Source organism: Apodemus sylvaticus, chromosome 2 (assembly GCF_947179515.1).
Source record: "Apodemus sylvaticus chromosome 2, mApoSyl1.1, whole genome shotgun sequence".
Classification (NCBI taxonomy): Eukaryota; Metazoa; Chordata; class Mammalia; order Rodentia; family Muridae; genus Apodemus; species Apodemus sylvaticus.
In genome coordinates, this window is record NC_067473.1 from 115,870,009 (window position 1) to 115,882,698 (window position 12,690).

Genomic DNA, 12,690 nt, shown 5'->3' on the forward strand with positions numbered 1-12,690 from the left:
CCTACTAAAGGCAGCTGGGGCCCAAGCGCACCCCCACCGCCCTTCTGGGTCATTGGAGGAGAGAAAGTTGTGCTGCTGCCTGTGACTCCTGGGGTCAAGGCTAGGGAGGTGGGAGTAACCGGATGGAGGCAGCTGTGAGAGGTAGGGGCAGAGATAGCACTCAGCCAAAGTTTCATGCAGGACTAGGCATGGAGGATCCAGCATGACAGCCTTGGCATTTCAGTCTGTAGAGAGCAGGTACAGAATAAGCCACACAACTCAGCAGCGACTATAAACTGGGACAGAGCTATAGGATCGGGGAGCATCGAGCTGGAGGCTGTGCGACAATGGAAGGGACTTGTTTGGCAGCCACCTAGATAGATGGGTTTGTGCTGGTCCGGGTTGTAGCACAGCTGAAGAAAACCGGCAAGAGGATCCCACCTTATAAAGGAGCAAATAAAACCCCTAATGTGTGGATGACAGACCAGATGTTTGAAAGATCTGCCCAAATGAGGTTGCCAAGACTCATGACCTCAGCCACTGCAAGTTCTGAGCAGAGGAATTCAATTAGGGATGCTCGGTCTATGGGGCTTTGGTGACCAGACTTCTTGGGTATGATGCAAGGGCCAGCCACACCCCATCACAAGTATTCTACTATAGTTTCAGCCCAGGACTGTAAAGACTCAGAAAGATGGGCTGTGGAAATTATTCCTCTGCCTTGGCCCGAGGATCTGGCTCCTTGCCAAAGCCTCCTCAAGCCAGTATTTAGGTAAAGCAAGCCCCTCCCCCCACAAGCCCCAGCACAGCAGGCCCAGGGTCCCCTACCCAATGACCTTGGGGATCTGAAAAGCTTTGGGAACCCTGCCTGGGTTAAGAGGTCCCTTCCCACTGTAGGGAAGCTGGCATACCTGCTCTCTCTGATCCCTCAGCAAGGAGTCCTATAGAGACTGCTTTGAGCTTAGCTCTGTAGTGTGATAATGAGAAATCTTTGTCTTACAAGTAGCCTCCTCCAACTGGCCAGTACTTTACCTGCTTGGGAGTGTAGGCCTCATCCTTGAGTATTCTAGACATTTTATTTTACCTTTTGAAATTCATCCCTATGGCCCTGCCCCAACTTTCAGCTAACCTTGTACCTGGGTTCCTAGGCTTGCCTAGGTTATCACTGGAGAATGTGGACCTGGAAGAAAGGCCCCGCGGTCTAAAGGGAGTGCCTTACAGAGGGCTTGGTCAGGGAAAGGGGAGAAGAGTTCTCCTTGCCATGTCTGAGCTGCTTTAAGCCCCTTCTGGCCTGTAGCTTGACAGGCTCCTGACCAGGAGGTGGCCTGCCTGAACAGCTACTGCAGATCCTCTGAGCAGTGACAACCAGCTGTTGGTGAATCAGCGCCTTGCTGGCTGTACCAGAAGGCTGTTCCAGCTGGGGGTGTGAGGGGGAGGTGTCTCAGGACAGCTTCTTTCCAAGCCCCTGTCCGGGGGAGGCAGTGCTCTGGGTCACCTGTCACTTTGCTGTCCCAACTGGACAGGATATTCAACCACTGTCTGGAACCTGGGGTAACACTAGGCCTCCAAAGGTCTAGTCCAAGCCAAGGCCCCTCCAGAGGTCCAAAGAGCACTTGGTGTGGGGCTGGCAGGTGCCCTGCCGCCCCTCACCCGTGTTAGCAACCACCTTCTACCTTGATGTGCAGAATCTTCGAGAAGCCAGGCCTCCGTCGCAGGGCCTGTAGACAAGGGCCCTAGGTTAGCTCTCCTTAGGTTGGGCAGGTAAACTACTGCCACCCTCAACAGCCTCAGTCAAGGGGTCTTGGGTGGCATTAAAAGGCACCTCTCACCTGGAGTTTTGTCACCATATCCTCAAACAACTTCTGGGCCTCGGGACTGCTGGGCTCTTTGAAGTAATCTGCAATCCCAATCTGCACCACAATGGACTTGAGGTTGCGACAGATGCCTGGGAAACAAGGAAGGGAGAAGGTGCTTGGCAAGGGTGGGGGCTGCATCTTCTCTCAGGAATCAAACCAGAGCCCCACTGAGAAACACACCTGGGCTAGCCCCAGGAACAAGAGGACCAGGCCCGTGTTGGCTGCAGCTCATAATAAAATATCTTAAGACAAGTAAAGATATCCTGGGGGGACAAGTGTGTGACAGCAAGCTGCTCACTGCCCTGGCAACTCCCTGGCAGAGGGGACAGCTGTGCCATGGCCTGGACACTTGGAAGTGAGGGACAGAGCTGTTGACCTGAGGCTGAGTGTTAACTGGGGTGAGTGGGACACATCAGACAATGAAGCAATGGTTTCAATAATGGTTTCAGCCATGATGCTGGGAGGGGCTGAGTGAGGTCAGGAGCTGCAGGGGCCTGGACAGCTTGACTTGGGGGACTGGGTGGTGAGTTCTGGGTGGCTATTTAGGTAGACATGTGGTTGAAAGTAACAGGAAGGGATAAAGTCAAGGAAACAGGTGTGACAGCCCAGGGCTGTCACCCTAGCTACTCAAGAGGTCAAAGACAGGAGGATCATCAAGTTGAAGGCCTGCGGGGACAGCTTAGTGAGATTGTCTCAAAGAAATAATGCAAAAAGGCCAGGCATGGTGCTGCACGTCTTTACTGCCTGCATGGGGAGGGGAGGCAGAGGCGGATGGGTCTCTGTGAGTTTGAGGCCAACCTGATCTAAGTTCCAGCACAGTCAGGGCTACACAGACAAATCCTGTCTCATAAAGGTGGGGGTGGGTGGGGGTGGGAGACTTAAAGCCTGTGGCTTAATCCCCAGGACTGGGGAGAAAACTGTGGTGACTTCCCAGAGTGGTCCTGAGTGGTGGTCTACAGTGAAGGCTGTGGGCTGACGTGGGCGCAGAAAGAGTCAGACTGAAGTCCTTGTCTCCAAGAAATGTCCCTGAGGAGTCACATATATTTTACTCTACCATCTAAAAAGTCAAAAGATGAGACTACAAAATTCAGGAAGCAAAGCCTCGCGCACAAGAGTGGCCTTATCTGTTCTCCACCTCTACCCCAGTGGGAGACTCACACACAAACCAGTGGTGCCACACACACAGCTCTTGGTGACATTGTGGCCCAGCACAGAACAGTAGCCATCCTGCGCAGCTGAACAGTTGACACTGAATGCTGTCAACTGGGCCTGGAGTACTTCAGAGACACTCAGTGAGCCAAGGCAAAAAATTCCATCTGCCCCCGCACGGGCACATGCTGGTTAGAGTAACAGGAAATAGTTACACTGCCTGCTAGAAGCTACAAACTATCCCAAGAGACCCCCCAAGAATTGGTCTTGTTGAATTTTCTGAATTGGAGAGTCTCAGAGAGACCCTCACCTGGGCTGTCAGCCAGTCCTTCCCTGTCTCGCCCAGCTGTGTGCAGTCTTTCCCCAGCTGCATGGTCACTGGAGGTACCAGAGTACAAGGAACACTCCACCCAAGCAGCCATGAGGAGGCTGTCTTTCGTGCTGAGACTTTTTGTTGGAATGGTGTCTTTGGAGTGACCCACACTCTGTAAGTAATCCTCACCCATGTTCTGCAAGTAAGCCCAGTAAACACCATGCCATGGTTCAAGCAAGCTGGATTCTGGCAGCACTACTTGGTACACCAGATGCCCCTTCAGGGAGGAGTAGCATCTGTCTGCATCACCCCAGGAAGAGTTCACTCCTTGTTGCAAACTGTCGGAGGATAGCATGTAGCCATACCCTGCAACCCCAAACCCCCATTGCTCACTGTTAAAATGTAGCAGGGCCTTAGGGGTGACAGGGGTGGCTGTAAGCACCAGCATCTCCAGTCCTTTCAGGCCTTCCCGGCAGACCTCGGCCGCCACCTCCTGGGTAATCTCTGACACGTGGTCCAGTTCCAGGACCTGCAGCCGCATACAGTTTCTTGCTAGGAGAGGAAGAAGATAGGCCTGGTGACAAACTCCCTGGCCCCCCTGCCCAGCACTCAGTTTTGCCATCACCCAGGCTGCAGCCCCCAACGCTCGTGGGCTCTCACAGGCAGCGTCTCACCCTGGCCTGCTTCTTACTTACACACTCTAACCGCAAGGAAAGACTCACCAAGTGATGCCAGGCCCTGGACCCCACAGCCGGCACCGCCTACACCCAGGGCCCGGAGGTGGGGCCAGCAGCGTCCAATCATCTGCAGGCAGCGGTTGCTGAACCGGGTGGGCTGCTGGCTTTAGAATGAAAAGAGGCAAGTGGTCAGGGAGGCACTGCGCTCCCACCCCACGCGTGATAGCCCACCCAGGAGTCTTTTCATGCCTCGGGCAAGTAAGTGCCTTGCCAACAACCCAGCTGGCGTTTCAAGTTAGAAAGTAGCTCATCCCTGACTCTGTCCTCTCCCCTCTTGCTACATCTGGCAGCTTCGGATTCCGGAGCCACCGAGAACTGTAGATGACCCTGGTCTCCATTCACTCTGCGCCTGGTGGCCAAGTCCTCATCCGGCTCCAGGTAGCTACCAAGTGCGTGTCAGAGCCAAGAGGACCCGTGCTGTGGAATGCAGGGTGACGGTGAAGACCCAGCTCCACCCTCAAGAGCACAGGGCGAGTCACACCCTGGGTTCTCCTACAGCATTTAGTATCTGACCTTTATCTGCCACCTAGCCTTGAATTAGTAGCAATCCTCCTGCCTCAGCCTCAAGTGCTAAGATGACAGACCACACCTCGCTTTTGATAACTTCATTACTTATTTTATTGTTTAGATTTTTTTTTTTAGAAGTGTCTCATGTAGCCCAGGCTGAGTGACATCAAACTCATGAAACTGAAGGACCTTCTTTCTTCAAGTCCCCAGAGCTGGGATGACAGGTGTGCACCACCATGTCTGGCTCAATACGTTTCCTAAAACTGACAATCTCCCCGATAGCTCCCTAGTACTTTCTAGATGAGATACATAGGTCTGCATCTTCTCCACCCCGACCCTGAGACAGGTTCTCTGTGTAGCTCTGGATGATATAGTACTCAACTCTGTAGGCGAGGCTGGCCTGGAACTCAGAGGCCCACCTCCCCCTCTGTGGGAAGTAAAGCTGTAACGCCACCCAGCCCAACAGCTCCGCGTCGCTCACCAAGGCCTCCGTGGCATCTCCCCACCTGCCTTCCCAAAGCACTGTCAGCCCGCCTGCCCAGCTCACTGCAAAGCTCATCCCTCAGCGTCCACTCAGGCATCAGGGTCTCTGTCACCTGACATGCCCATGGTAACAAGGACACAGAAACGGACGTTTACAGAGTCTAACAGAGGAGCCTGAAGTAGAAATCACTACAGAATAGATGCTATCAAGGGTCAGGGTGGGGGACCCTGGAGCCAAGCAGTGACCACAATGACAGACTCCCACAGTCGCAGCGTGGGAGGAGCTGGCACAGGGGGAGATCACTGCAAGGGTGAGGGGCAGCACACAGAAGTCTGGTAATGTGACGAAGTCCCTGGTAAAGCCAGGGACGATCCACACCCTGGGTTCTCCCACCACAGTAGACTAATTCTCGTTTTGAGATGGAATCTTGCTAAGTTGCTCACAGAGGTCTGGAACTCACAATCTGAGCTCTGGAGTAGCTGAGACGACAAGTGTGCTGCTGTCCCTAGCTGCTTCTCTACGTTACATAGACTTCCCTGACCTGCCCAGTCTATGTCAGGACAGTGTTGACTGAGAGCATATTATGGGCTTCACCGTCTCTGTGGACAGGATGCCACTGAGCCAGTCACAACAGCTCTCAAATCAACGCTGTGAATCACAGGGTTGCGTGGCGATGCCAGGCTGTGAGGATGGCTGACTGGGTGAAGGCAAGCCTGATGGTATGAATTTCATCTCAGAGACTCACATGGTGGAAGGAAGGAAGGACTCCTGTAAGTTGTTCCCTGACCTCCACACACATACCCAATTCCCCGCACCAAAACGTGTAATAAAAAATTGTTAAGTGGCACTGCCAGCAAGCCAGAGCGAGAGACCCCAGCCCTGCTCCTAATTAGCAACACAATGATCAATAACAGTCCATCTCTGTCCTCAGCCCCAGGCCAGGCCCCCTGCTGTTCTCCCCTTACCCACCCCCTTTCCTAGGCTTACCAGGGGTGAAGCGGCGCCACCTGGAGGGAGACAATGTCTCTGCAGCCTGCACCCAGGGCCCAGATCACCTCATGGCCGACAGGGTCCGTGGCACTCCTGTGGAAAAGCCGAAGCTCAAGTAGCCTCTGATCCCACTAAGAGGCAAGACCATGTGGTACCTAAGGCCCTCTGGAGCCCGAGGCACACAAGGGGTAAGCTGTGCTTCTGGAACAGAGGACCCACCTGTAGGTGACAGCCTGCAGGGCACGGCAGTAGCAGCTGGCCAGCCAGAGCGACCGGTCAGTGAGGATGTTGGGGCAGTGGGAGATACGCAGGATCAGCAGGTTCCCACCAGCCGCCTTCAGCAGGGACTCCAGCCCTGCTTCAAGGCAGCCCCTGGGGATGACCAACAAGGTCAGGGAACTGCTGGTGGTCACTTCCTCACCTGGGAAGCATCCCCACTTAACTCTGGGCAGGCCACCCACTCACCCACCGCCCGCCCCACCGCCCGCAGGCCTCACCGGGTGCTGCGGGCATACTCCTCCTTGCTTTCCTTCTTTCCCCGCTGCCGGGGCTTCAGGTTCTGTAATGTTAATGAGTGAGCCTGGGTGCACCATTGAGCCAACATCGCCAGGAACTGGGAAAGATCAAGTGATATGAACAGAGGTCTGAACTTGACTGGCTGGTGATGGGTTAGCCCTGAGGAGGAGGCACCGGGAGAGCATCTTGGGGAAGCAGGGCTGTAGGGGTTACTAGTCTTGGGCCAGGTCTGCTGCGCAAAGGTGGGCTCCCAGGAGGGCAGGGGCAGGCACCTTGGAACAGACTCGGGCATTCTCCAGCAGCACTCTTGTCCAGACAGCAGGATGGCGGGCCACGAAGCGCCAGTCCCGGCAGACCTCTGCGGCATGCAGCAGTGTCCGCGTATCCAGGTAGGTGAAGATACAGAAGAGGGCAGCACGCATCTTGAGGATTTCTGGGCTGATGACCTCATTGGAGCGTGAGGGGCTTCCTCTCTCCACCCGACGGCCTCGCCCGCTGCCTCCTTCAGGGCGGGCTGGAGTAGAGCAGGGCCAAAGGACAGTGGAGAGTGAAAGACCAGTCAGGGTTGTGGGTGAGGAGCTGGGGAAAGGCAGGAGCTGCCACCCCACTGGGCACCAGCTCCCTGGGAAGACAGCATAGCCCCTGCTTTCCCTTTCTTTACAAGCACCCCAAATTTTACTAATTGGAAAGGGGAGTTTTCTATTGCTTTGTCACACACCAAAAATTTTACAGGCAGGGTCTCATGTATTCCAGCCTAGCTTTGAACTCAAGCCCAGGATGGCCTTGAATTTCTGTTCTCCTGCATTTGCTGCCCAAGTACTAGGATAACAGGCGTGCACCACCGTGTCCAGTGTTAGGTGCTGGAGCTGGAAGCCAGGGCCACATGGATCTAGATAAGCGCTTCACTAACTGAACCACACACAAACCCACCCGAAACCCTACACTTTCTAAAGGGTCACCCTGACTCAAAGCCTTCCACAGAGCTACTCCCGCAGAGCCCCGCTCTCTGCCTGGTGCCTCAGATCCTCTTCCTACCTGTGATGGAGCCCGCTATGTACAGAGACTCCTTAAATGAGGCACCTTAGGTCACTGCAGGCCTGCCCTGCCACATAAGCCTTTCTTCCAAACTTGAAGGGCATTTGATAGGTAAGCAAGAGGAAGGAGCCAAGGGTCACCACCCTGTGTCCCCTATGAGAGGCTGAGTGGTCTCATCACTCCCTCAGGACTTACCTGAGAGCCGGCAGCTGTTCAAGGGGCCAGCCACAGCAGGTCCAGGGCGTGGGACATCAGAAGGTCCTTCGGCCTCTGACTCAGTAGTTCGGGAGCCCACATCTGAGACGTCACCCTCCTCCCCCTCAGTGCTGTGACGGCGCGGTCGGCGCTGCCAGTTCTGGATGGCCTGTCGTCTTAGGCCTGAACTACGAGGGGGCTGGGATCGCTCTGAACCACCGTTGGTAGCCTGGGCCCGTGAACCCAAGCCCCCAGGGCCACTGTCCTCCGAGGGCCCTTCCTCTGGCCGGGGCAGCTCCAGACTGTCACTGTCATAGCAGCCTGAGCTCTGGGATGCAGCTGGCACACGGCTGGAGGCCCTGGGTAGGTGGGGGAGGGCATACTGAAGGCTGAGGGGCACCAGACTGTCCCAAGTCCCCACGATCCTTACCACCAGCCATGGGGAACCCCCCGTCTTGCTTTCCAAAAAGTTCCCTGAGCATGGAGAGCCAGACTGGTGACAACAGTGGGGTGGGCACAGAAGGGGACGAGCCTCTGATGGGCCAGCAGACTTTCCAGGGTGAGGGTAGGCTGTTCGGGGTGGGCCAAGCCCAAGGCTTACCCTGTGCTGGGAGAGGAGCCGTGCCGTGATACGGCGTATGTGCTCGGCACAGCTGGGCCTGCATGGTGTTCTCGCTGCAGCCCCCAGAGTGGAAGGGAAAGAAAGGATGGGCAGAGTAGGCCAGAGAAGAAGGCAATTGTGGGAGAGAGAGGAAGATGGATAGAAGAAAGAAAGGAGAGAGAAGAAAACAGTTGGGAAAAGATGGACGGATGGACAGACAGACAGTCCAGACAGGCAGGCTCCCAAATTCCCACCCAAGTCACCCACCCAGCACCCCAGGGCCCAGCTCGTGACTCCTGGGCTCTCGACTGGAATGCAGAGATGGGCTTCTGAAGGCCGAGGCTACTGAAGCTGCTTTGTCACAGCCTCAGATCCAGCACTGCTGCCCTGTCATACCTCCCTCCCACTTTAACCCGGGGTTGGTTGCCTCTAGGGGTATGGGTGGAGGCAAGCTGGGGTTGTGTGCGGGAAGGCGTGGGGGTACACACTCACCATTCTGCCTGGGCCTCTCACCCCAGGCCCCGAGGCACTGCCCCCACCGCCTCTGCCCAGGCTGGCACTGGGTGTGCTGCCACAGCTGCTGCTGATGACCTGCAACTGGCGCTCGGCCCTGTCTGCACGCTCCAGGAGCTCCTCGATGAACTGTTGCAGGCGCAGCTTGGCGCTGGCCTCCCGAGCTGCTGTCTCCTTCAGGAACTGGTCGATCTGCACCACCTCCCTGGGCAGGGAGCAGTCTCTTACCCCAGGTCCCCAGCCTGACTGCCCTCAAACCTCTCACTGGAGGAAAGCAGCCAGTGGGAATGATAGCTAACACAGTGGCCCAAAGTGTTTGCTCGTGGTCCCATGGATAAAGCCCACCACATGCTCCCCAACCCAACCCTAACACACACACACACACCACAAACAGGCAGACACGCAAGCCACACAGTCAATATAGGATACCTCTGTTAATGCTGTCAGCTTGACAGAATCTAGAATCATATAAGAGAAAAACCTCTGGACAAATCTGTGAGGAAGCTTGTGAATTGTGCTGAGACAGGAAGAGCCACCCTAAATTTGGGTGGCACCGCCCCATGGGCTGGGGTTCCAGCCTCAGCAGAAAATCAAAAGCAAGCTGAGCAGCAGCCTCCAGCTGTGTCTCCTGGCTGAAGCGTTGGGAACAGCGACCCCACATGCCCAAGACCATCCCAGTCCCACAATGATAGAGTGCTTCCCCAAACTACAAGCCAAAACACACCTTCCCCCTTCAAGTTGCTTTCAAAATACAAAATGTTATTACATATGGCTGGAGGGACCACTTAGCCACTTGTTACTCTTGCAGAAGTCCCGAGTTTGGTTCGCAGCACCCACACACTGGCTCAAAACTGCCTGTAACTCCCATTTCAGGAGATCTAACGCCCTCTTCCGACCTCCGAGAGCACCAGAAGTCATGTGTGCACCCATAATACTCAATCGCACAAAAAGTAGCAAAGACACATCTAAAACAAAAACTTAAGCAAATCTGTGCTCCCACACCGTCAGGAGCTGGAGGGCAGCATGAGGAGCTGGTTTTTCCTCCCACCAAGAGACCCAGGGAACAAACTGCCAGCACCTTAAACTATGTCAGCTAACTTGTCAGGGCAACAAGCAAAGTAACTAAATACACCTAGTCTTCCCTGACACAGTCACAGGTCATTCCCACACACAGTCACCTCCAGACACAAGAGCCCCACAAACAAAAAGCAGACTTTCTGTGGCCTCAGTGCACTGCCTCCTCACAAAGGAACACGCCCAGCCTCACTGAAACCTCATAGCGATGAACACATATCCTAACTTGGCCCAATACACAACCTCCGACATGTTCCTATGTGTGCAATCATATATATTCATTCTCAGGCACATTATGCTCTGAAATACACCAAGAACCACGGAGGCTCAGGGCCCACCAATCTGCTCAAACACACGCGTGTGCTCTAGAACCATCAAAATGAAGAGAGTTCCATCAACCCATGGGTAAAGAACTCCTACAGCACCACGAGGTACCACCTCCCAACATCCAAGGGGCACACACAAGCCCAGCACACTCAGTCACCCTGTGTATCTCCCCACCTGCACGCAGATGTTCACGCACGCATTCAACACTTCATCCAGGTGCCAGGCACTGACTGAGATACCTGGAAAGCATTTCTAAACAAAAAAAGAGGAAATCCTGAGGATGGTGCTGTCCCTCGCCATGTGGTGCTGGGTTACATACAAAAAAGAAAGCGGAGCAACCACGGAGAGCAAACCAGGATGTAAATGCTCCTCCGTGGTCTCTTTTCCAGTTCCTGCCTTGAGTACCTGCTCTGACCTCTCTTTATTATGGAGTATAAAGTATAAACAAAAATCCTTTCCTCAAAGAAAAAAAAAAAGGAAAATCCCTGACTGGGCTGAACTTACAATGGGGACAAGGACAATGTCTGACCCACTGCAGTTCCTAAGGCTCCCTTGGAGACTAGAGAAGCAATGGGGAAGCCAGAAAAGATGGTAAAAAGGGACAAAGATGGAGGAAAGCGAAGTGTGGTGGTGCGTGGCAGTAATACCAGTACTCGTGAGGCAGAGGAAGGAGGATCACGAGTTCGAAGGCAGCCTGGGCTACAGAGGGAGGGAGTCTGTGTCAGGCAGGTGCTGCAGATGGATCCGGGGGGGTGAGGAACACAAAGTTTGCTGATGACACAGTGGCTGCTCGTGGAAGTGGCAACCTGACCCCAGTGGGTAGGTTCAAGAAAGAACTAGAAAGACAAGAAAGGCCTTCAAGAAAGCAAAAGCACAGAGGTAGGGGTTTATAGTACCTCTTCCATCTTTATGAAAGGGGTGCAGTTGTGTCTGCATACTTTTACCAAGTCCAAGGCGTGGAGAACTGGGCCATTGCTTTTAGTAGGCTAATGAGAAAGATCTGGTACAAAAAAGCAAGCGCGGCCTGGGCCTGGATATCAAAGGCGAAGAAACGCTTTTCAAGGGTAAGCACAACGTCCCAAAGCACCACCACGACACTCTTGAGCCCACTGATAACACTGTCGTGGACTCGTCTTAGAACTTATGCTCAGACTGGCCGCTTGGAGACACCCCAGGCATATGTGGGGATAAGCGTGTGCTATCCATAGACACCCACCCGCTGTTCCTCCAGGGCCTACTCACTGCTGCTTGCGGCTCAGCTCCTGCTCCTTATGCACCAGGTCCTGCTTAAGTGAAGCCAGCAGTTCCACGCTCACGTCCACTTGGCGTGAGAGCTCCGATGCGCGCTCCTCCAGCTCCTCCTTCTCGCGTCCCAGGCGCGCGCTCTCCTGTCGCGCAGTCTCCAACTCTGCTGCCTTGCGCTCCAGCTCGGCCTGTAGCCGACCTACCTGGCCTGCGATCTTCTGCTCCACCTCCTCGCTCAGGCGCTCTAGTCTCCGGTCCACCTCCAGCTTCTCCAGGGCGCGGATCTTGAGGCGTGCCAAGCCCTCTTCGTAGGCGACGTCTGCAGGCGATGGCGACGCTGGCGATGCAGAAGCCGGCCCGGAACAAGGACCAGGGCCAGGTCCGGGTGGCGGCGTCGAGCAGGCCGAGGATGCTACGGACTTGCGCGCGAACAGCTCGCCGAGTGGGATTTCGATTTCGCGTAGCGCATAGCGCGCAGCGGGCACGAGCCCCGGCTCGGCCAGCTCCTCGCAAGGCAGGCTGGCGGGCACCAGGTCACCGGGGAAGTGCGCCAGTGGCGCGTGGTGGTGATGATGGTGCAGCAGGTGCGGCCCCGTAGGCGCCGGCCCGGCTGCTTGCTCCTTGCCCTGGAAGGACGTACTCTCGAAGACCTCGCGCCGGGCCCCGGGGACAGCCAGCAGGGCGGCGGGCTCAGGCGCCAGCGGAAAGCCAGAGGCTGCGGCAGCAGCTGCTGCAGCGGCGGCTGCGCCGTCGCAGATGCTGTTGGTCTTGGAGAGGATGTAGAGAGTCTCATAAGTGTGACTGTATTCCAAGTGCGCGCGCAGCGACGACAGGCTCCGGAAGCGCTTATGCTCCCCGCAGCGCGGGCAGCGGTACGGTAGGTCCAGCGAGGCCATGGCCCCGCCGCCCTCGGGGCGCGCCGGCTCCACCGCGGCCGCCTCCACGGTCAGCCGGGCGCGCTCATGGAGGGCCGCGGGTGGGCCCGGCCTGCGAGATCAAGGAGGCTCAGTTCACCAACAGCCAGGGCCCCGGAGGCTGGAAGAGAGAAAGCGAAGCTCAGTAGCTTGCTAGCCTGGTTCCCACTCGCTACTCCCAGGTCCAGCAACCCTGTACCCCATTCTGCGGGAAACCGACATGCCCAGGATGGAGGGGTCAGAGGAGGCCAATAGCCA

General features: G+C 55.7%; 1 protein-coding gene across 1 annotated transcript; it reads right to left on the reverse strand.

Moving 5' to 3' along the window:
• Positions 1–1,631: 1,631 nt before the first annotated feature.
• Fbxo41 (F-box protein 41) lies at positions 1,632–12,414 on the reverse strand. Its single transcript, XM_052172591.1, has 12 exons — positions 11,516–12,414; positions 8,852–9,077; positions 8,360–8,433; positions 7,759–8,117; positions 6,801–7,042; positions 6,510–6,625; positions 6,232–6,384; positions 6,010–6,105; positions 4,017–4,135; positions 3,688–3,846; positions 1,806–1,921; positions 1,632–1,694 (listed from the first exon to the last, which is right to left on the reverse strand). Exons 1-12 carry the CDS (start codon positions 12,412–12,414, stop codon positions 1,632–1,634), a joined length of 2,622 nt encoding a protein of 873 aa, XP_052028551.1.
• Between the last annotated feature and the right edge of the window lie 276 nt (positions 12,415–12,690).

Excerpts from the sequence above, each read along its gene's own strand:
- Fbxo41 (XM_052172591.1), bottom strand. The coding sequence starts at position 12,414 with ATGGCCTCGCTGGACCTACCGTACCGCTGCCCGCGCTGCGGGGAGCAT. Across the intron at positions 9,078-11,515 it reads GAGCTGAGCCGCAAGCAGCA|GGAGGTGGTGCAGATCGACC; the intron begins GTGAGTAGGCCC and ends CTCCCTGCCCAG. Across the intron at positions 6,106-6,231 it reads CTGCAGGCTGTCACCTACAG|GAGTGCCACGGACCCTGTCG; the intron begins GTGGGTCCTCTG and ends GCTTTTCCACAG.